The sequence below is a fragment of the Centroberyx affinis genome, unplaced genomic scaffold (assembly GCF_046629955.1).
Source record: "Centroberyx affinis isolate AG114_WGS23_722 - 3 ecotype Tasmania unplaced genomic scaffold, CSIRO-AGI_Caff_v1 ptg004639l_1, whole genome shotgun sequence".
NCBI lineage: Eukaryota > Metazoa > Chordata > Actinopteri > Beryciformes > Berycidae > Centroberyx > Centroberyx affinis.
In genome coordinates this window covers 35,148-59,572 of record NW_027282240.1, presented here as the reverse complement: position 1 = coordinate 59,572, position 24,425 = coordinate 35,148, and the positions used below count along the sequence as shown (strand labels likewise).

At 38.3% G+C, this 24,425-nt stretch overlaps 1 protein-coding gene across 1 annotated transcript; it reads left to right on the top strand.

Annotated features, from left to right (window-relative positions):
- The first annotated feature begins 5,162 nt into the window (after positions 1-5,162).
- LOC139665629 (uncharacterized) lies at positions 5,163-8,453 on the top strand. The gene is made up of 4 exons (XM_071544710.1): positions 5,163-6,230; positions 6,452-6,607; positions 7,104-7,196; positions 7,949-8,453. The coding sequence occupies exons 1-4, from the start codon at positions 5,193-5,195 to the stop codon at positions 8,258-8,260; spliced, it is 1,599 nt and encodes a 532-aa protein (XP_071400811.1). The 5' UTR covers positions 5,163-5,192; the 3' UTR covers positions 8,261-8,453.
- Positions 8,454-24,425: the final 15,972 nt, after the last annotated feature.

The window sequence follows — 24,425 nt, the reverse complement described above, 5'->3', positions numbered from 1 at the left end:
AAGCTCATTCACTGATGTAGCCTAATTGTTTTTTCTAACAATCAACTTGTATCCTTTTTCATGTGTCCATGTATTATTCATCTTCTCAGGGGATGCTTTGGAACGATATATTATACCATAATGGTAAAAAAAAAAAAAAAGTATCCATGATGTTATTATGATACTATTAATGTTTACAACATTAATACAGTTCTCAAAAAAAATAAATTAGCTGTTGCTCCCTGCTCCTCCTATTACAGTTTCTTTTTTTTTTTACAATTGGTTACAAGCATTTTTCAATAATGAGTTCACTTTTTCAAAACTCTTCACAGTTCTCACAGCAGCATGATCTATGTGGACTAAGCTGTGAATCATCTTTCATTGCTTTGACACAAAATGCATTCAATAACCACAATTTTCAAAATTCTTGAACTCATTTCTCACTCAAACTAAACCATCAGCAAAAAATGTGTGTATCTACAGCCCATTTTGCAAATGTTTACTCTTTTCAAAAGAGTAAAAAATTGAAAATTCAAGTTCAAAACCTACTGTAACTAATATGACTTGTGGTGATTTATTTTTTGTTAGAATATTTTTTAACTCAACTAAACTGCATCAGTTTTTCTGCATTCCAGTATTGGAATTATTGTTTCCATAACATTACATTACTTTTCATTTTGTGTATTTTGTAATTACTGTATGCCAAAAAAAGCCTGCCACAAACAAAACACACTGCAGCCTTTACTGCAGCATTTCTATAACTTGATCCAGTAGCATATACTGTGGTACATTCTATTACTGTAAGAGCTGCTATTCTGATTTGTAATGGAAAGTTTGTAAAAAATAAAAAATATATAATCTATACATTTCTTATACTGTCAACCAAAGATCAAAGTAATACTTACTGTAAGCTAATTACAATGACAAAAGAAATGAAAAACTAGAGAGCACAAAATCATTTACTACTTCAAAGATTGATATACAGTAAAATGGTGCATCTACTATAGTGCTTCCTGTTGTCAGTGTTTTTTAGGTCACTGTGTTCTGACTGACAAAGTGTTCTTGCTGGGAGAAAACTAGTGCTGCTGTCTCAGTAGAATGATTTGACGTTGACACATGAAGTGTTTTGGTGGTTTTGGTCATGAAATGAATTGTTGTGCCGAGCTGCATGTTGGTGCAGAGAGCTGTGTGAAGATGTGTGACACGCTAAATATCAAGCAGAATATAAGATTCAGTGCCATATTACTATTTGGTCAGCTGAGCAGACAGTAAAATCTAGAAACTGATAAAAGTATCCCTACTAGTATAAATACCATGGCTGTCAACAATCAGCTACAGTAACACTATGAAGACATGCTAAATGCAACGGGAGTGTATCTATATTCCCAGGGTCCTATGTACCCAGGGTCCTATGTTCCCAAGGTCCTATGTTCCCAGGGTCCTATGTTCCCAGGGTCCTATGCTCCCAAGGTCCTATGTTCCCAGGGTCCTATGTTCCCCAGTTCAATATTCTGTTAACACACATTAACCCTCCTATTGTGTTCGGGTCAAATTTGACCCGTTTCAAGTTAAAATATTTCGTAAATATTATCCAGTTTTTCTTATTGGAACAAGGCTTGAAAACAGCTATATGAACACAACAAAACCAATGGTTATCATTTTATTTGATTTTGAAGGTCTCTAAAAAAAATTGTTACATCTGTGGTGTTCCGGGTCAAATCTGACCCGGCAGAGAATATTAAAGAGTCTGGGTGGTTCTGTGGATAAAATTTTACTCAAACTTGACTCAAACTCTCATCAAACCAAATCATCAAATCATCAAAAAATAGGGTAAAATCTGACCCACAGAACATTGGTTTTTAATAGTAAAAATAAAACATTCTGGGTAGTTTTGTGGATCAACAGCAAGGTAAATGTGGCCTTTGGACCACAAAATAAAAAAAGTAAATGTAGATTTGTGGGTTTTGTCGGGAACATCATTCCCATTATGTGCTACATAGAGCTGGGGAACATAGGACCCTGGTAACATAGGACCCTGGGAACATAAGACCCTCTGAGAGCACATAGAACTGGGGAACATAGGACCCTGGGAACATAGGAATGACTCCAATGCAGCTAACTAACATTAGCTAATATTAGGCATTGACCTTTCCATTCCCTACTTGCTTCTCACCTGTGCAGAATCAACACCATGTCCTGCTGTTCTCTGCTCTTTCTATTGGAAGTAGAATATGAGCCATGGCATTTATCTCTGTGGCATTAATTACACCTTATTCACACGACAGCCATTTTGAACACTCAGGGTGAGAAACTTTACCTGGAAGAGTAGGTCCAGCTGCTCTACACTTATTTCACTGATTCACGCTGAAAAACATATCAGAAACATATGTATCTCAAGAATCAGAGGGATATCGGTTCACATTTTACTGTACTCTATCTCTACCTACCAGAGTCTAGTCTAGGCACACTGAAAAAATGGGAAATAGCAGGTCTTTGAATTTACATAAATGAAGTTAGTATATGCAACACAATTAATTTATATTCCTTTTGTGAACATGGTTTAATCAAGTAGACTTCAGTTGTTTATGGAGAATGTTGAATGTACTAGTTTCTCTCGCGTTGATTGAAATTGATTGAATTGAAAATTTAAATCAATGTAATTGAGTTTGGTCACCACCGGAAATGGAATAAAGGCGCCAGGAAGTGTCACTGGGTACTCCGGAGCAGAAGAAGAAGTGTAGTTGACCGCGAAAATTGTGGAAGATTCTGCAGCCACATGTCGCCTCCGACAGAGACCGAATTACTGAAAAGGTAAGTTCATCAAGTTGATTTATGTTCGTGCTCAAGTAGATGACATTTCCACTAGATTGCTGTTTGTTTTCGTACAGTATGTAACGATTACAACAGTCTGTCGACTTGTTTGTGTAGTTTTTGCGTTTTAGCTAGCTAGCTAGCTAGCTAACACCAACACTAGCAATTGCTAGCTAGTTAAGCGTTAATCACAATAATCGGGTTTTTCCGCTGACCCCCGACGGCGCGTCAATGTACTCGCAGCCGGTGGAGAGCAGCCGTTAGCCGGCCTCTTGTCTGGGGGGGGATGCGGGGGGTGCATGACTGAATAAGAAAATGCATAAAATCATAAGATGTTTAGAACGGTGTGTGTGTAGGAGAGAGAGCGCGCGCGTGTGTGTGTGTGTCGGTAAACGCAAGTGTCGGTTACACGCTTCTGTGTGTGTTTGTGTGCGCGCGTGCGTGTGTCGGTGTCGCAAGTGCTGGTTATATGCGGGGCAAATTAAACTGGCGGTGTAATACAGTAATGGGAAACCCTGTGTCACTCTCTCCTCACATACGCACACTGAAAAAGCGTCCATAAATCAGCTAAGTATTCAAATGAATGAAGCAGCGTTCTTAAAGTCGGACTCAAACTGGATTTAAAATTATTTTCAGCTTGCTATTGTGTCCAACATTGCGCCATATTACAGAAAATACTTCAAAGTTATTGTCTGTTGCGTCTTTGCTTTGTGGTCTTTTAATTAATTGAGGCAATGCACTGAGTTCACCTCACTGATTCTAAATATTTTCTTTCATAGGTCCATCATCCTATTTGCACAGCATACACACTCAAAGGCTTTATAGTGGTAAGTGCTGTCATATTTCTTTTCTTTTGTGTTGCTGTTAAAGCCCTAAATCTGCATTTTTGTGACTTTTTGAGGTACATTCCCAAAAATAATTGAAAATATCAATTATGTTTGTTTCTTGATTGATTATAATTGAAAATATAGACTTGCTTTACTCCACAAACATTGCCATTCTAAACAAGCCTTTAACAGCATCAGAAAACATTAAAAACACATTTAGTTGTTGTTTAGTGTTAGTCCTTGTATTTAAAGACCTATCAATTAATTTGGAAGTGATAGCAGATTTCCATCATGTGTGTTGAATTTTGGTAGTGCAGCGGACCTTTGTGATTATATCTGAATTGCAGATTTGGGCTTTAATGATGTGACTAATGATCTTGATGTATGTTACAGGGTTAGGTGGTGGGAATGTGGAGTTGTAAGGGGTGCACAGAAACTGTGTCAAGTAGGTCCAAGCTTTTGCATCACTACAAGTTAAAGCATCCACATTTTGGACGTAGTTCTCGCTTTCCATGTACATACCCGCACTGTCCATGCACATTTAAGACGTGGAATGCCCTTATTGTCCACCAAAGTAAAATCCACTCCACAGGGGTCACTCGCAAAGAGGAAGAAATATTCAGTTGCCACATTTGTGCTTGTAGTGATTTAGCATCAGAGAGGGATTATTTTGCTCATATAAATGCACATCTCAAAAGAAATGAGACGGTCAATTCAATTCCAGGGTGTCTGCAGGTCCTTAAAAAATGTTTAAATGTCTGAAATTCAATTTTATTAGTATTACAGCTTAAAAGTCATTAAAGTCTTAAATTTGAATTCATGAGGTCTTAATTTCAACATAAACTTGACTTAAGTCATTAAAAAGTCTTATTTGAATTCATGAGGTCTTAATTTCAACAAACTTTTTCAATTTATTTTTTGTCAACATTACTAAAGTTCTTCTGCATCAGAGGTAGCATTTCTGATGTTAAAACTCTAAGCTTACCACTGAAGCTAATCCTGCTTTTATACTGACCTGCTGCACTTACCTGCTGGGAAAATGAGCCAGCTACCTGTCCCCAGTTCTATGGGAGAAAGTCCTGGTTAGATTTATACCAGCAGCAGCTTGCTGTCTAACCTAAAGGAAACTGTTAGAATAACAGTTCATACAATCATCTAGTGAACAACCCACCATATTCCTACCTAACACTGACCTCTGACGTGGACCAGATATACAGTACTGACCTTTATACTGACCTGCAGGGATGGTTTGAATTGGGAAAAGGTGATTTGGGCAAAAATCAGCCTAAAATGTAGTTAAAATTTGTCTTTAAAAGGTCTCAAAATATAAAATTTAACTCTCCTATATGTGCAGTCACCCTGTATTCTGCTGGTTATCTTCCTATTTGTTCCTTTTCTCCTTTTTTTTCTATCCTACTCTATTTTATCAAACTTTTTTTATTATAAATTTGCATACCTGCTGCACTCAGTAATTGAAAAGTAGGTTTTTACCACTGAATTTGAAATCTAAAATTTATGGATGTCTGACGTCTAATAATTTTTTTGTATGTGTCTGCAGAGTAAACGGCTTTGAAGATGGGGACTCCTGTGATCCTTAAGATCATCTTGACTGATGGCAGCTCTCAGAGGTTGACTCTCTCCCATGGACTCCCTGCATCCGTTGATGACGTTATGGTTGAAGTGAAGAAACAGTGTGGACTTCAGGGCAATTTTAGACTTCAATTTAAGGATTCCTTGTTTGGAAATGAGTTCCTTAACCTTAGCTCAATTTCAGAAGTAGAAGACCAAGGTACTCTTAAAGTCTTTGATATGTCAAGGCCCACCACTATGCAGCATGATGATGAGAGGTCTACTGTTCTCAATCCAGTCCTAAAACCCCAAGCATTCAGTCCTTCCTCTGTAAATGACTCTTCATCCCTGTCAGGTGGATCTGTGCATACAGATGTACTGTCATCAAGTGAGTCTTCGAGCTCACGGTCCTCTTGGCCTGCTGTTTTTCATGTGCCCAAGTTCTCCTATGATGCTGAATTACAACTTCAGCAGGCAAGTTTAGCTTATATTCAAAATGGCACTGTACTTATTCCAGATCCCAAGTTGAAGTCAGCCATCCTTGATGGTTTAGTGCAGGAAATTGTGCAGTATAAATTCTATGTCAGTGATAAGGAGATGGAACAGGTAGCCCAGAGTCTTATCAAGACGCATCCATGTTTAACTGAGAAGGGGTCCTGCACTGGATGTGGCGGATGGAAGACCAGTTTAAAATATAAACTATCTAACTACCGCACACACCTGAGAAAACTGGGCTGCCCAGAGGTGACAGTGAACTCTTTAAAAAACAAACCTGCAGGAAAGCGCAGTGCAGCCTTTGGTCTCAAAAAGGCAAAGAGAGCGGAGGTGAATTTTTGCCCGACATACCCATCAGCAGAAACTGAGGAGAGTCTGGAGGCCATGCAGAAAGATCTACTCTTAGATGTAAAGAAGAGGAACAACAGAGAGGTTGTGAAACTCAAGATGGAAAAGACTTTCGCACACAGAAGACATGAAGTCGTTCGTGATGGACCAATCGTGGAGGATTTCATGGCAAGGTGGCCTGCTCTGTTTGAAGTCAGTGAGGTAAGGCTTATCTCATGCTGGGGTTTTCATCTTGGATTTGCTGTTGATAAAAGGAAAGTCTTGGTACACTGGCAAACTGCTAATATGCCTGACTGTATATTATTCGTCTGTGCTTAATCTCCCTCCTAGACTGTCCTGGTCTGCTGTATGTGTGATGGTGGCTTTCTCCTTGATGTTTACCATTTGAACCTGATTCCTTTGTGCTTTTTACCTGTTTTCAGATCAATGCTGAATTCAAGAGAATCACCACTGTCCCACTTCAATCCAAGTTCCTGTCTCAGCTGGACCTCCACTCGGACAACCTGATGAAGCTGTTCCAGAAGAGAGGAGGACAGCCAGGGGAAAGGCTCAAAACAATCATTGCACAAATGGCTGATGTAAGTGATACAGAGGTCCCACAGTCATGAAAAACCTAGAAAGGTTAAGAATTTTGACAATGTTTTTTGGAAAATATTCAGATTTTTTGAATTGTGGAAAGGTTATGGAAAATTGTAGAACGTTTTAGTTGCCACATAATATATTGGCAAAAAGGGCATACAAATTGTACGGAAAGCCAGGGAGGCCATGAGTGCATTTATTTTTCATCTTTCTCCTTCCACTATTTGTGCATCTTTTTGTCTCAGTTTTAACCTTTCCTCTATTTACTTATTTATCTTCATATATTTGTCTACCTCCTCTTTCTTTCTGTCTCTTTCCTGTCAATCTCCTTCCTACATGATTTGGAGCTCACAGCAAGGCTTGTACCATCGTAGGAACCCTGGTGTTATATTCTCAGAGAAATATCTACCCATATGACAGTTTACACCAGTAGTTGACTTTAAAATAAAGCAAAAGGGCTGAATTAAGACGCTAATCAAGAAAATTTCCTTTCAGTGTGATGATGTAGATGTTCGGCGCGAGTGTATCATTAAGGGAGTCTGTATCTACATGGGTGAAGATCCAGAAAACCTTGTGCGGGAATATGTGGTATGTACATGAATCAGTGCTTACTTTTTTCACTTATCTTCCACTCTTCTCTTGTTCTCCCACTTGATCACTTGGGCTGAAATGATTCATTGATTAATAGAAAATGTATTGATTATAATTTTGATAATCTATTAAATTTTTCTGTTTCATACCATTATAAAATCAATACAATGTTTCTTTGTTGCTGGTTAAACTAATTTAACTAATTTGAGACATGACTTTAGTTGTGGTGGGACTGGCTAGTTGTGGTGGGCGTTTATCATTATTTTCAATATTTTTTAACTAAATCATTGATTATTTGAAAAAAAAAGTCAGATTATTTGAATAATCAAGAAAACAATCAGAAAATTAATCAGTTAAATGAATCATAGTTGCAGCCCTATATATCATCACACACTCAATAACTGTTCTGTCACTATTGTTTTTGTCTCTGTCCTGCTGTTCTATTACAATCCATCATTTTTGTAACTATTCACTTGGTCTAGGTCTACATTTTCACTCTTTGTTGCTCATCTTTTATTTTTAGAGTTCATGTGATTTAAATGTCAGCTGAAAAACCTATTTGTTTGATTGTAGTTACTTGTCCTTGTCTCTAAATTTACCTTCATTCTAACTTTCACCTTACCTTGTCTAGATCTATACTGTCACTATGCCTGCCCAATTCATTCATATTTATTTATTCTTTTCTCGATAGGGCTTGGTTAATAGGTCTTATTTACCTACCTTTATTTACCTACCTTTGTTTTGTACAGGGCATGGATGAAGACGCCATCAACGAGGCCATTGAAGACACCACTGTCGGCATTTATGTTCTTAAAGAACATGCTTCAAGTGATGAACCAGAGGACACTGGAATTGTCCTTGAAGGCATGAAGGTGTTGCAAGATCTGGATACTGTAGCGTTAGCTGTTGCTATGCTGTTCGGACTGATGTATTCCCTGAACCTCAGCTACCCTGCTGGTCTCCACTACACCTTTGAGGTAGTCCAAAAGATTTTCATGGAACTGGATGGAGGTAAACTTTCTACCAAAGCACTCGCTCTAAAAAACAGACTCTTTCAGTGAAAGGGTCAGAGAGACTGCGCTGCCAGCAATAAACCACAAGACATTTGAATTGTCCTTTCAGGGCATCTTTGGTATTGCTGTACCATTTGGACTGCCTTTTCATTTTCTCTTGTGAATCCACTGTTGTAAGTTGACAGTATTTTCTCTTATGAATCCATTATGAAAGCAGTTTAAAGAGGGTTTGTAACCATTTTTGTTTGCTGCTCTGAGCCAACTTTAAAAACAGCTGCAGTATTTGCTGCTTTGAATCCTTTTTGACAACAGCTCATACAAGGTTTACATATCTATTTGCGTTCATTACTCAGGGAAAACAGTTTACGCAGGGTTGATTTTTTTTTTTTTTCATTTGTAAATCCACTTTGAAATACTGTTGTCAGCACTGTGAAAATGGTGTACGCAGGGTTAACCTTGGGAGTAAACTTTATAACAAAGCACTAGCTCTAATTTGCCTTATTCACTTTGTGCCATGTTTGGTTTACTTCAGTGAAATAGTATTATTCTTATTTTGTATTTGCTCTTATGCACTGTTTGTGATAACAGTTCACAATATTTTGTTTTTGCACTTTTAAATTTACTGTGACAACAGTGGGTTTATACATGTCTTTGCTTTTCTTAATCCACTCTGAAGATATGTTATATGTTCATATTGATACACTGTGAAAACAGTTAATGCAAGGTTACATTATGTGTATTGTGAATCCATTGCACTTTATGCAGAAATTTGTGTATGCTCTGCAAAATTTGAAGGCTCAATATAGCAAAATTTTAGTACAGAACTCTTGACTCTTTGCCTTTTTTTGTCAATGCAAATCAATTTTTTACATTTATGATTTTGTATTTGCACACTAAACATGGAACCAATGTCTACAATACATTTGGATAAAGTTAATTTTAACAAATCAAGTTAGATTTACAGACCTAACTCAGGTACCAGGGACATAATGAAATTGCTTTAAAGTTACATAATACCTTTGAATAATATTAGCATTAAGAAATCAAGTTGGAGTTACAGTTGAAAATCAGGTACCCTGGACATGATGAAATTACTTTAACATTACACAATAAATTGGTATTGCGGTAACTGACAAATAATATGTTGAATCAACATGATTCTTTTAAACAGTCTAATGTGAATGAAATATTTTGGTTTGACAAGCAATAATTAATTGAGGAAAAGAGGAAAGTTATGTCAGTTGGCCACATTCTGATCATGTGGGACCGATGTACACATTAAAATCAAGTAAATTCAAAGGACTTTTTTTTTCAGTGTAGTAGCTGAAGGTATAGTTGTAGCAGTATCAGTAGAAAGAAGAGTGAAAGTGTTTGAAGTAGTAGCTGAAGTTATAGTTGTAGTAGTATCAGTAGAAAGAGTAAAAGAGTGAAAGTGTTTGAAGTAGTAGCTGAAGTTATAGTTGTAGTAGTATCAGTAGAAAGAGTGAAAGTGTTTGAAGTAGTAGCTGAAGTTATAGTTGTAGTAGTATCAGCAGAAAGAGTAAAAGTGTGAAAGTGTTTGAAGTAGTAGCTGAAGTTATAGTTGTAGCAGTATCAGTAGAAAGAGTAAAAGAGTGAAAGTGATTGAAGTAGTAGCTGAAGTTATAGTTGTAGTACTATCAGTAGAAAGAGTAAAAGACACACACACACACACACACACACACACTACTGCTACAACTTCTACTATTTTAAACTACTATTTCAACTACTTCAAACACTGAAACCTCTAGTACTGTAGTACTACTACTACTTCTAGTACTACCTCTACTACTAGTACTGCAGCTTCTACAACTATTGCTCTTAACATGCATAAAACCAAGGATATGGTTATTGATTTTAGAAAGGTGACCCTGTACCGGGATCTGGGGTGGAAGAGGTTTCCAAGTGGATTTTCTTCAGAGCCAAGTTCTTGGGTAAGGTTACTACAAATACTACTACAGTGTCAGCAGTCTCTCTACTACACTGTAGTTGTTTTATAGACTTGCACTGGCTTTCACTCTTTTGCTCTTTCTACTACTACTAACTATTACTTCAGCTAGTTACTGGTCAAAGCACCCTATGCCTCCTTTTAGACTGACCAAAATACAACATAGCTTTAAGTTAAACAATGTACTAGGATTGTGTACACAACTCACCCGTCCTCTGAAGTCTCTACATCATTTATTGCTATCTGGGTAGCTGCTGCTGCTGCTGCTGCTGCGGCTTGGGCTGGAAGCCAGGCTGCTGCTGCTGCTGCTGAAGCCAAAACTTGCAAAACTCGGCCTCTTTCTGTTGAATCTGCCAGCTGAGATTGGTTTTCTTTCTTTCTGAAAGATTTTAGTGGTGTCCATGTCGACTCATACTGGCTGACAGCCGCAACAGTTCACAGCGGGAATGGTTTCTCTCCGACTCCTGTCCTGTCCGTCAGCGCATCCCTCCGACCACCATCCGTTCAATAGACATTGGTTCCGACTCAGCCTCAGACATCGCCACGGGAACTCGTGGTCTCGAAGTACTGACATCAATTATCATCATTTGTGTTGCCATTATTTTGTCGGTTGCCTGTGGTTTGTTATCTCCGACTCCCAGGGGTGGAGCAGCAGTTTTAAATGTGGGGGGGTTCTAGGGGTAGCACATGAGCACCGCAACCACCTTTGGCCCCTGTTTCAGTCTCCAAAACTAATGCAATGCATTTCTATATTTTCTTCACTAGGATATGCAAATAATATTGCATTCAAAATGTACATTATAGCACAACGCTCTTTAACCCAAGATATTATATATTCACAAGCAATCACATACCATGGTATTAAGCAATTAATTTATATGTTTTATTAAAGAACAAATGTGAGTGAGTGAAATTGGCAAGAACACTGTCTGCTCTCCCTCTTCTCTTGTCTTCTCTCCCTCTTCTGTTATCTCCCTCTCCTCTCATGTTCTCCCCTTCTCCTTCTTTTGTGTTCTCCCCCTCTTCTCTTGTGTTCTCTCCCTCTTGTCTTCTCTCCCTCTTCTCTTGTGTCCTCTCCCTCTTCTGTTATCTCCCTCTCCTCTCATGTTCTCTCCCTCTTCTTTTCTGTTCTCTCCAACTTCTCTCCTGTTCTCTCCCTCATCTTCTCCATGCTCTCCTTTGTCCTGACTCCTGGACTTCCCTTCCTCATAAACATCCTACATAAAGAACTCAATGTTAATATTCCTGAACATGGAAGTGTTGAAATATTTTATGTAAACTTAGAACAAACCTCTACAGCCTTGATTTTGATTAGGAAACATTCCTTTCTTTTGTTGTTCTTTTATCTGCTTTTTATTAATTATTTTACATATATTTTGTTGTTCTAATCTGTTTCATCCTAGCCTTTATTGTACTTTATTGTACTTAATAGTTTTATTGGATTCCATTGTCTTCATTTCTATTCTTTTCTAGTTTCTGAGAGCAGTAACAGAGATGAATTGATGTAGGAGATTTTCTTCATTGAAAAGAAGGTTTTAAGCTCCAACAAATAGCTTTAAGTTACGTAAATGAACACCCACATGGCATTAATGCAAGAATATGAATGTACTACTATAAAATTGAATTAGTGCATTTATGGAGCTAGCTTTCTGTTTCCCTCCTGTCACATAACTCCACTTACATGACAACTTGACTTGAAAAAGAAGTCAATCTTCTGCTGCCTCTTCCTTTTTGGCATTCCTAACAAAAAGAATAATGATAATGTTGAATAATATCAAAATCAGTGGATGTGTCACTTACCATTAACTTTACCTGGCTTACATTAACTTTATTTGCCACCTGGCTTGCTTAATATTAGTTGACATGCCACAAAGCAAGACATAGTTTAGTTATTTACAGACAAAATTCGACATGATTAACTAGTTAAATAACCGTTTCATACCTCTGCTCTGTTCGCTATCTGCAGCAGCGAGTGACGGCAGCTCCATGTTGGCATGTAACAGTTTACTTTCCCGGGCGGCCGGGACTAGTGGGTTTGGTCAAATGGCTGTGATTGGCTGGATGGCTGTCAATCAGTCTAACTTGACCAATGGGTTTTCATGTATGGGGAACTGAGGTGCGCTCCATTTCAGTACGCTGGTACACCGCGAGGGCGGGCAAACGGTTTAATACCTTAGGAAAAAGTGGGTGTGACGCCCATGCCGACTCCTGTCCTGTCCGTCAGCGCTTCGCTCCGACCACCATCCGTTCAATAGACATTCGTTCCGACTCAGACATCGCCACGAGAACTCGTGATCTCTGTCGCCATCTGCTGGCTGTATCGAAGTACGGACATCAATTATCATCATTTGTGTTGCCATTATTTTGTCGGTTGCCAGTGGTTTGTTTCAGTGATCGATAAGGTTGCATGCAAGTAGTCATATTTGGCAACGTCTACATGTGCATGATAATGAGACTGCTGCCAATATGGTGAGGAAATTACGTCGTTGAGATGACTTCAGAAACTGACAACTCCCCATAAAGAGGACTTATTTCGGTTATAGCCTACAGAGAATTGTTGGAATCGGAGTTGTTCCGAGTTTTTTTTTTTTTTTTTTTTTTTCCCTTTAAACCACACGCTTGTTTCCTGGAGGACCTCGGTGATGTAGAGTGGACAAAGAACTTTAAAATGTGATCTACTTCACCAGTGCGTTCCCAGGGTGTCACCGAGGTGCTCCGGTTCTCCCGACGATTTGCACTGTATGAACTTGGAAGCTGTGCGGAATAGCCTACCCAGTAATAGCCAACCAGTTTGGTGTGCACAATAGCGCAGAATTCCCTGTGCTTATTCTGCAAGAACCAGGCGCTTGATGCGCAAGACTCTACAGTATCTCAGTACAGTCAGTACAGAATCTACAGTAGCCTATATCCAGGGGTTAAAGTGGGATTTGGCAGGTGGGGGGACCCTGTTTCGAGGGGGTCGGAAAAAAATAGTAATTTAAAACAATTTTCCTGCATTTCTACACCACCTAAGCTCTTGGATTAAGTCAAGAAACAGCAACCCTGTATAATGTTAACCAAAAATGTTATATTACTAGATTTCAGCATTGAGGTGCTTACATTCATGATTTTGCATAGGCATACTAACCTAAAAAACCTATTATTGGGAATCATGAGAAAGTTTCAGAGCGACAGAGACACAGAGCGTCCCCGTAACCATGGCAACTCACTCTCACTCCTGCCTGCGTGCGCACGGCGCGAGAGGAGAGGGGGAAACGCAGAAGAGTCGCTGACTGAGATTACTCTGAGCAGCATGCATGGGAATAAATTACAATATAATACATGTGCTGCTCTGTCTCGTCTGTCCTGCTGTCAGTGTCCTTTCTCACGGTCAGCGCGTGAGAGCTGGCAGCCCTGTGAACTCACTTGACTTATTATGTATGAAACTGCCAATCAGATTTATTTACGTATTAATCGAAGGTGCCGGAACGCCGTTCCGGCCCACTTTAACCCCTGCCTATATCCACATTGGACGGAGCACCACATCCTTCAAATTAGAGGCTCAGAGCTGAAAATGAGCTGACAGTAGGTAAGTAGCATTATCCCATCTCTCCATGGTCACCCTCTGAAAAATGGCTTCTTTTCCACATTTCTTTCGGTTTCAATTAAACATATTCATTCTGGACTACCTTTTAATTAGGCTACATTCCCGTGGAAGCTTTGCAATTATCCTATAGCCTACAAAGGTATCTAAAAATCGCTGAAATAAAATAATCATTTTAATTAACTGTAGCGTGCAACACAATGTACACTTCCAGATTATGCCAAGTTCTCTGCAGCACCGCAGTGCGCAATCACTGGGTTAAATATGCATTTAGGCCAGGCACCAAATCCAAAAGACAGGGAAATGACTAGACAATATATACAACTCCAGTTTTCAGACAACTATCAAATTTGGATTCCTTAACTTGAAAATAAAAAAAATAAAACACTACCAAACCTTTGATATATTGACTGATCTTGACTGGTTCCCACGATTTGTTTATAGCTCAGAGCGGCAGGCAAAAACAGGGATTTAAAGTCAAAAGTTTACTCCAAAGCAATTTTATTAAATTTGAACGAAACACAACATTCACCCACCCAAAAAACCTGCTTCAAAAACTTTTTTTTTTTTTTTTTTTTTTTTTTAAATAGCCAGTTCTACACTTCGTTATCAGCAAAGGCCACGATCCTCCCAGCGTCAAGCTTTATGTCTGCCGGGTACGGGACTGTCTTCAGCTCGCCCACCGTGTCCCACAGGGCCTTTTCTATTAACACGACACGGTCGTCCCCCAGCAGGACACTGATCGTGTCGTCCTCGTTTTTCATTGATCCCAGGATCTCCACAGCCTCGAAACATATCTCCTCAGTTATTTCCTGCATAATAAGATCACAAATAGAATGGTAATCATAGTTAACCACATTGATAGGCCTAGTCTACATTAAAGATCTAAAACACCATCTTCATTTTGGCTGCTTTGAGAATGATTGGATTCCGGTGTGTGATTGTCCGTTATGGTGATCAATAAAAAAAAAAAAAAAGTTTTGTCAGACCCCACGTTCAAAACGCAGTAGGCCTAAATGTTCAGTGATTTGTAGCCTATGTGTAACCCACATGTTGAAAAAATGTAAACATGTAAAAAAAAAAATAAAAGAAAGAAATAATGGAATAAATGGTTTTACATTTTTGTGCAACTGTTACTGAGGTGGTGTTCAAAACACAGTCTTGCTATGCAACATATAACTGTGTGCTGCTATTAAAGAATGATAAACACAGATCTAACGAATTCACAGTGTTCTTACACACACTAAATTAAATGTTAGACACAGACTTTTGTGACAAAATAGGCCTATGTTTACAAACAAAAGGTCAAACCTGTGAATGCACAAATATTTTTTGAAGGATTGTGAATATTAATTATTGGTTTAGTTTAAGTGACTTAGGCCTTACTTCGAACTCGGTGTATGCGGTGCTCTGAAGCCTGTAGCCATACGCCGTCTTGGTACCCCTCAGGTGCGTAATTTTCACCAGTTTTTGCATGGCAATGGGCAGGATGGCCGCCTCCCGCCACAGGGATACTGAGACTCGAGTGGCTTCCTGGAGGTAGACAAAAGGCTCACATCCATAAATAAGTGTCTTCATTGAACTAGCATTATAATAATAATATAATACAATTCTGTACAATTAATAAGTAGAAACTTATAGAGGTTCAGGCGGCCTTTATTGTTTAATTATTTATTTATTTTTTATCCCAGTTTATATTTTGGTTTGGGACGAGTTTGCCCCAGCATTTATAGGCTACCGAGTGAGCTATAGACTGAAGTAGCTACTAAATGCAGTAGGATTTACCATTTAATCATGCATAGATCGACCTACCTGCTCCAGGACCACGGTCCGTAGCGGCACGGCCTCCTTCCCACAGGTCATTTTTTTTATTGCAGCCATCTAGGGAATTGAATCATAGGGCATGAATTTACACATTTAGTACCTATCTCTCACAAAGTGTTATTATACCGATTGAAATGGTAGTAGCCCACCATAGACCCAGATATAGGCTATTTAAACACTATAATTTGCAGGGAAAATCTAAACCTTAAGTTAACATGTGGTTTAAGTGTCATAAATGTGACAATGGGCAATGTATTCAACCACTGAGTTTCCCCTAATCAGAAAATCTTAACTGACCTCAACCACACGCCCTGTCACGCTGAGCAACCCTCTTGTTGGCTGCTCCAAGAGGTTGGCCGTTGCCGACGGCGGGAAGATAAGTGACCTTGCCATGTCCTCCACATCAGCTGGAACCTGTATGGGGCCGTCTTGAAGACCATTGTGTCCTTCTTAATGGAAATCTGGAAAGGGGGGCTTTGCCCATGGAGCTGGTATCCCCGGAGAAAGTAGCTCTCACCCTCTTTTAATCTGCTGCTCATTTCTTGAAAAAGCGTGATCTTTGCGCCGTCGCTGACAGCAACCAACATGTTTGTCCTCTGGAGGACCACGGAGGGGGCCCCATCCTCCTGGAAGCCCCAAGAGAGGACCCTCGACACCTCCCTTGTGGCCACCGCTTTCACCGCCAGGGAGGGAGGGCGGCTATAGGGGGTCGAGCAACTGGAATTTAGTACAGCTTGGAGAGCCATTCTAATAGAAAAAGAAAAACATAGGCTATTTCAATAAAAGGCTTACAGCAATAATAGGCTATACAAATACAGTTCTACTACAAAGGAGACAGTGACAGTTTGTTCATGTCTCCCGCTGAAGAGGTCTGTAGGCTAGGTGATGCCGGCGAAAGCCGGTTAACGTTAACGTTAACCTTAAGCTAGCTAACTTTAACGGAGGTAGGCTGATTTTACCGTCAAAACGGTAGGGATCAAGAAATTTAAATTGCCATCACTGTAGCTATTAAATAAAAAAACACTTGTTTCCTGTTGATCGGAAATATCTGTAACTATTTGTTTTAAATACTATTCACCGGGTAGTAGGCTACAATCTCAACGGTCAAACTACCTTCGTCTGATACTATTTGTGACCAACGGTCGATCCAGTGGCCCGATTTGTAGCCTACAGTCTGCGTAGCTATGGTGATCATTTCATCCACGATCCATCTTATCTTTATTTTTTCGTTTATAAAATATTATTAGGTTTAATTATTATTATTATTATTTTTCATAAAAAAAAAAAAAATTAATTTAGGCTAATGTAGCCTATTTATCTTATAAATCATCTTTATGTTTTCGTTCCAACGATAATAATTGTTATATAATTAAATATAATTATTATTAAATTATTATTATCGTTGGATATTTAATAATTCGTTCCAGCGATAACAGTAATAAACGAAAAAATAAAGATAATATATATATATATATATATTATAGATACATGTAGTGGTGAATATTTTTTTATTTATGTATTTAAATCTCACCAAAAAGAATCATGTTTGAATTTATTCTGCAATGCTACACACTGATAACCCTGTATTTCTAAAAGACTGAAAATAAGGATCTGAGGTTTTAACTTATAAACCATTTTATTTCACTATTAATTATGCCTACTTTTTAAATACCAGTATAAAATGTGGGCTTCAACTTTATTTTATTTATTAATGAGGGAGTGTGGTGTTCAACTGCGGCATATACAGTATTTGCGTTCTTAAAAGAGGTGATAAAAAAAAATAATTTCGACCACTTGGTGGCGGTAATGGTCCATAAATTCTTGCAATCGCCAATAAGCAGAAGAAGAAAGTCGAGGATGAAGAAGAGGACTACGAGGACTAGGCTACTTGTACAGGGAAAAGAACACGTGGGACTCACATGTTGGATATATATTTATTTTTGGTAAACCACAGACGCTGAGGTAAGAGACTCCAGAGTATTGATAGGCTATTCAAATACTGATATTTATGATTTGGCCTTTTATCATACATCATATCGCTTTCTAGTCAGGCTAACGTAGATTATAATGTAGATTTGTCCAGCAACGTTGTTGATCTAATTTTGGCTAGTAGCCTATGTGGCTTGAGACATTTTTGTTTGTTTTCAAGGGTTATAAATAATAATAATGGAATAAATGCGGCTCATCCTAACGCAATTTCAAACATTTTATTGGTTGTACATTTTATTGGTTTGTAATTGAAAAAGCAATCGATTCTAGGAGGCCTGAAGATGGCACGGCCAGACAGAAGGCGGCAAAGCTGCAGGCATGCTAACAAATCGGCCGCATGCATCCCTGCTGTCTTTTGCTGGGATATCATTAAGTATAAAACTATGGTATGAATATATTTTATTGTCTGCCATGGACCAATGGAGAAATGTCGTTGCAGTTGCAACAGCCATTTATCTTGCCTAAGGACAGGTGTTCACATTAGGTATTTGGAACTATAACGTTATCTATAGGAACTAATATTTGACAAGGGGGGAATATGTCCTTTGGTTCTTATTGGATGCCGAATTCTGCATCCCCGCCGAGAATTGCATCCCCACCTCGCAACTTTATTTCTCTATGAACCAAATGGTTTTATCAGCATACATTTTGGCTCGACAGTGTGAATATCAGGTCAGTAATTACCCAAGCTGAAATAACAGGGGATGCATTACTTGGCAGCCACAATCAGTTCTGCCGAATAATGAATTCAGCCCTTAACACTCAGTAAGGACACTTCAAATCAAACTGTGATAGGAATAAAATTGTGTTATCAGCACATGCTTTATTTGATCGAGTTTGGCAGAGTTTGGCATTTTTCCACATTTAAAAACACCAACGAGTGAAACGAGTGAGCCCTCAGAAATATTGACAGATACACTGTAAAAACAAATCCGTAAAATTTACGGTAAAATACCGGCAGCTGTGGTTGCCAGAAATTTACCGTAAAAATTACGGTGACAATGTAGAAGACTTTACGGTATGCTGTTTTGGCAACCGTAAATTTTACAGTAGAGAACTGTTGTTTGTTTACGGTAATTTGCCGTAAAAATAACAGCTATAATATAAACCTGATTACGGTAATTTAATGTAAAAATAACAGTTTTAATGTAACCTGCTTACGGTAATTTGCTGTAAAAATTACAGTCTATCTCAGTGATAAACACGGTGCAACTGTATGATATATTACGGTATTTTATTGCAACTAATTAAAATTTACGGTAAATTACCGGCAGCTGTGGTTGCCAGAATTTCACCGTAAAAAATACAGTACAACACATGAGGAATTACAGTTGGTTGGCGTAAATTTTACAGTCAGCATCTGTCTATGGTAATTATAAAGGAAATAAATAAAGCATATTGGAAACCAAGGTACAGACTATCATTGATAAACCTGAAGAAACTGTTTGCATTTACACATTCTCTGTGAAAAACACACTGAACTGATCCAATAACTTGTCCAGTGTACTTACAAAGAAGTGTTGAGATCTTCAAAAAACAGAATATGTCCATGTATATGAAGGATAATCCACAGTGGAATGAATAAACATTGTGAAATTATGAGCCACTTGCCCTGGGTTGATCAAGAGTAATGAGTCACTGAGTCCAGACTTGACTGAAGAGGGCGCTCAACATGGGACAGAGTCTCTCATGGGATAGTCTCCCACAGACATGATGTTCAAGAAACTGTTAACGTCAAGCATTCACCAGTCACCAGTTCTGCTTGAGGACTTGCATGTTGTCCATCAGGTGTTCACTGTTGACCGGACATCCTCTCTGCAGCCAGAAAACAGAAAAAAAGCAAAAGTTAAGATCGATACAGTGCAGCGCTGCCTATACAAAGATAAACTCCTTTGTTGTTTAACTGAGCTCCAATGAGCTATACATAGAACCAGCACTGGAATATAGTTTTGCAGGTCACTTCTATAAATGATAGAGCATCAGGGCGAAAAGCAGAAACGGACACATTTCAGTACTAAGCCATCATCAGTGTTTGTTTCACCTCTGTCAACTTGCAGCCTAAATACAGATCTGCCTGTACTCAAGCAATCAGACAATCATCACATTTACTACAACACTGACTAGTAACAAGCCAAATACATCGTGGTGGTGAAAAAGATCTGCAATTGATATATGAAATACATATCAATAAATAGCCAATAATTAATGTAAATACTAACGCAAAAACACCTTTTCACAAATACTAAAGCACAAACAATTGTAATGTATGTATGAAAAGTGAAGTGGCCCAAGATCTGGTGCCAGCTACCAGATGTTGGGCCATTGAACTTCAGTCGGTGTTGTAGCAAACGTCTTGTTTTTCTGATTGCTGGAGTGGAGGTCTCTGTTAATTTATGTTGCAAGTTGACAGGGTTGAAACAAATGCTGATGATGGCTTAGTGTTGAAATAAACCCATTTCTATCTATTGCCTGATACTCAATTAATTATAAAAGTGATCTGCAAAACTAAATCCCACAGTGCTAGTTTGTATGATGTATGTATGAAGCTGTTGGCTCGGACCATGTTTGAATTGTGCTTGCATCTGCCTATCGTTTGCTACACTGAACTATACCACTGCTTACCTCTAGTTAGTCTTGACAAGACTGGTGTCCGAGTCACGGGGTCCAGACCTGACTGAAGACAGGTGGGAGTTGTCAATCAGGTGTTCACTGTGGACTGGCAAGATCCTCTCTGCAGCCAGAGAAATACAAGAAAAAATAAAAAACAAAACATTACCACTACTGCTACTACTGCTGCTATTACTACTAACAACAACAATAAAAATAAAAGCAACAAAAATAATAATAATGATTAAAACTTTTTATATAGCACTTACAGTTGCTTTTCACAACAAAAATAAAGAAAAAAAAACTAAAATAAAAACATGAGAAGTTAAAACAGAAAAAAAAAGGATAAAATAGTTAACAAAGAGTAGTTTAAAAATTTCATCAAAAAGCCAACCTATAAATACGATTTCAGGAAGCATTTACAACAGTTAACAGATTTAGCAAATCTAATAGATTGGGAGAGATTGAGGGAGAAACTGTGGGGACTACAGCCGGGAAACACTTTTGATTAAAAAAGAGAATAAGTACAAAAATAAGTTCTTGATCAGATACTACAGTAGGGCTCAACGGGTCAGCAATCGTGAATAATGAAGAAACATCAAGAAGCAGTTTCCACCGTATTGTACAGTATGGGTTTGCACTGCTTTTCACATCCTCCCTACCAGACCAACAGAATACTCAGAACCAAGCCAAGCTGCCCAAGTCAGCTCCTAAATGCCGAGACTGCCTGACCTCCTAAGCCTTCTGTGACTGAGTGCCAAGCCATGAACCAGTGTGTCTGCTGACTTGTTTAACTGCTGTCTACCATCACAGTTCAGAGGTTGTCTGTGCAGTGCTGGGACTTTCCTCACTAAATTAATAGTTCAGCTGTAAGACTGTATTCCTTTTTTTTGTGTGTGTGTGTGTGTGTGTGTGTGTGTGTGTGTGTGTGTGTGTGTATTTTATATTGTGTTTTTTAATCTCAGGGAGAGCCAACGTAATTTTGTTGCGTTGTATGCAGCAGTACAATGACAATAAAGAATCTTGAATCTATACTGGCTCGATCAAATACCCATTTCAATACTGAGCATTATATCACAAAAAGCTGATTTGTAATTGTTGTAGGCTGTGGTATATCCAACCCACCTAATTATATTTCTGACATAATCATTTCATAAAGACCATGTACATGCCCTGAATGTATAATAAATACATTCTACATGAGAAAAGTTTGTCCTTTGTGTATTCATTTTCTTTAATGCAAAGGTCACCAAAGGCCTCCTACAAACAGAATGTGGTGAATGTTTTTGGTAATAATAATTTCCAAACCCATATTTGGCAGAACTGCAAGAAATAAGACTGAAAACCTTAGTAATGTGATGGTCCAAGTTCAGATGCTGATCAGCAAGAACACCGATTGTTAGGCTTTGATGTTCCTAGCATAATGAGTAACCTCTTAAGCAAAGCAGTCAGTGTAAATCATAAGAACCTCTGTTTTGTCTGAGTTAGGATGAAAATTTTAGACATCCAATCAGTGATAACAAGCTGAACAGTCATGAGGGATGGTGAAAATTCTAGCTGCGTGATTTCACAATATCAGTGATAATAGATCCTGTTGGAATAGTTTGTCAAGTGGCTAAAAGGTGGCATGTATAAAAGAATAGGTGTAATGGCTTGACTCCGACAAAAACGAAAAACTTACAAGCCACTGTGCAGGACTGATACTGCTTACTAGTTGGCGTGTCTTCTTTTGCAGCATGTAAGGTAAATAATTCACAGTCCAAATCGCCCATGCAACACTCGCAAAGTGTATTTACTAAGCCCACAAGTCAGGGTACAAACAGTAAACCACAGGCACCCCTAGATCAATTAATAACTTGTATGAAAAACAACAAACAGTTGCAAGAAACACTGCCACAACAACAGCGGTAGAAAAATGTGTGGCTTCCCAGTAAAGAGCATACCTGTCTGTCATCAGGGGCTTCACCTACAAGTAGCCTTTCTCCGTGATACCCCACACATCGTCACCTATTGTGCAAAAAGGGGAACTTCAATGAACACAAATCATATACAGACATACAGCAATGAATAGAGACTATAACAGTAGACAATACAAAATGGCTCTAACAATAGGATAGGTGAAGGATTAACCCTTAAGGAATAGGGTAGCAGACACAAAGGAGACATTATTATTGATATATTTTAGTATTTGACAGGTATGAAAAACAAGCAAACATACAAACACTTAATGGCAGTACCAGTTCAGAAGTCTATCAATGTACTCACTGAAGCTGAATGTTGATAATCTGACGATGAGTCAGAGTGCTGGCAATACTGCATTCCTGCAAAGTTGGCAGCCTTGCATTCTCCAACTGCACCGTGCTGAGGAGAAGGTAAAATGATTTTGTAGTGTTAAACAAAAAAATTGTATGGCTAGGGGCTTAGAGAAATCATCAAAATAAATGTTGAAATCTACTGAAAAATCCAGCAGTAAAAGAGACACAACTGAGGTGGTTCAACTGCAAGGCCCCCATTACAGCCTGCGCTCCTCAGGGCACTCAGAAGGTTGTAACTATGTGGACAAAGGCAACAGCAGGAGGCAGCAATCTGTTGGTTTGAGCCAATTGTCCATAAGGAATAAAATATATATTTAATAAAATCACTAAGTATAAAAGATTTATTAAACAGTGACCAATTATTGAAAAGGCCCTCAAGAACTTAAGAAAGGGACTTGGATGGCTGAGACTGGCAAGAATTTGTAATCACACTAGATTATGAAATGCCTTGATTTATGTAGTGGCTAACATCAACAATTGCATTTAACATCATCTCAAGCATCAACCCTTTCACCTTTTTTCAGTGCACTTCTATCAAATTCAATTGAATTTTTTTTTGGCAGCAGCAGCAGCAACAACAAAGGTTAGATTCCGTCTTGGGCCTTTTGCTGCATATCATCCCTTATCTCTCCTTCAACCTGTTATCATTCCCAAGTCGGCGAATTTTAGGCATAAAAAGGCGAGGTTTAGGCATAAAAAACAACTTGGTTACAGTTAGAAAATGGTTAGGTTTAGGCATAAAAAACAACTTTGTCAAGGTCAGCAAATTGACAGACACTTCCACTGTCCAAATGAGCAGAAATGTAAAAAAAAAAAAAAAAAATCTTTTAAAGTTAAAAACAAAAACAGATGTCTTTTTAGCATTGAAATGGATTAGAATCTCACTGTTTTCCTGGGTGTCACACAGGCCAGCAAGTTGTTCCCTCCAAGTTGACGACCACTCAGGAGTATGAATGCAATGCCTGAAAGGTGGCAGCAGCAAAAGAGTTAAATTTTTACACTTGTTTTAAAGACAGGATAATTTATGCAAGAGCAGTGTGTACAGATAATTAAGACGATTTACTCTTACAATGTTAAAAGACTTAGATAGGTGTTTAGTTTACTTACCTTAAAAGAGATTCTAGACAGCCTTCAACCTACTCTGCTACTCTAGTGTCACAAAAGCAGTGAAAACAAAAGCGCAATTGTTCCGCACACAGTTTTACTGTCAGAATTATGTAATCAGTCAGTCTTCCCCTCAAATGTTTTGACCTCAGAAAACAGCCTCTAACCAATGCCAAACAATTGCTGTTGCTTTACCTTATTCTAAAAACATTAAAGCTAACTAATAACATGAAACAATACTGTTCTGAATGTCAAGGGTTAACGTTTAAGATACAGTAAGGTGTATACTGTTCAATACAAGTGCTGTGTACGTTCAGTTTTAAAAGTTCAGTTGAATAAGTCCATCTTTAACATTTCTCTCTCCTCTCATGAATTTGACAGAACCCATGAAAAGTGCTTATTAAAACACTAAAGCTAAATGAAAACATGAAAAAATACTGTTTTGAATGTCAATGGTTACCATTATTGATACAGTAAGGTGTATACTGTTCAATACAAGTGCTGTGTACAAGTTCAGTCTTAAAGAGTTCAGTTGGATAAGTCCATCTTTTACATGCCTCTCCACTCATGAATTTAACAGAACCCATTGAACTGCTTATTAAAACACTAAAGCTAAATGAAAACATGAAAAAAATCCTTTTCCATATCAATGGTAACATTTAAGGTACAATAAGGTGTACTGTACACTTTTCCATACAAGCATTGTGTAAGGGTTTAGTCTTAAAGGGGACATATGTTCATTTCCACCTCGACATTTTATTTTGGGACCTCATTAGGATACAGTGTTTTCCATACATTCATGTATTTGTGGTGGCCCACCACAAA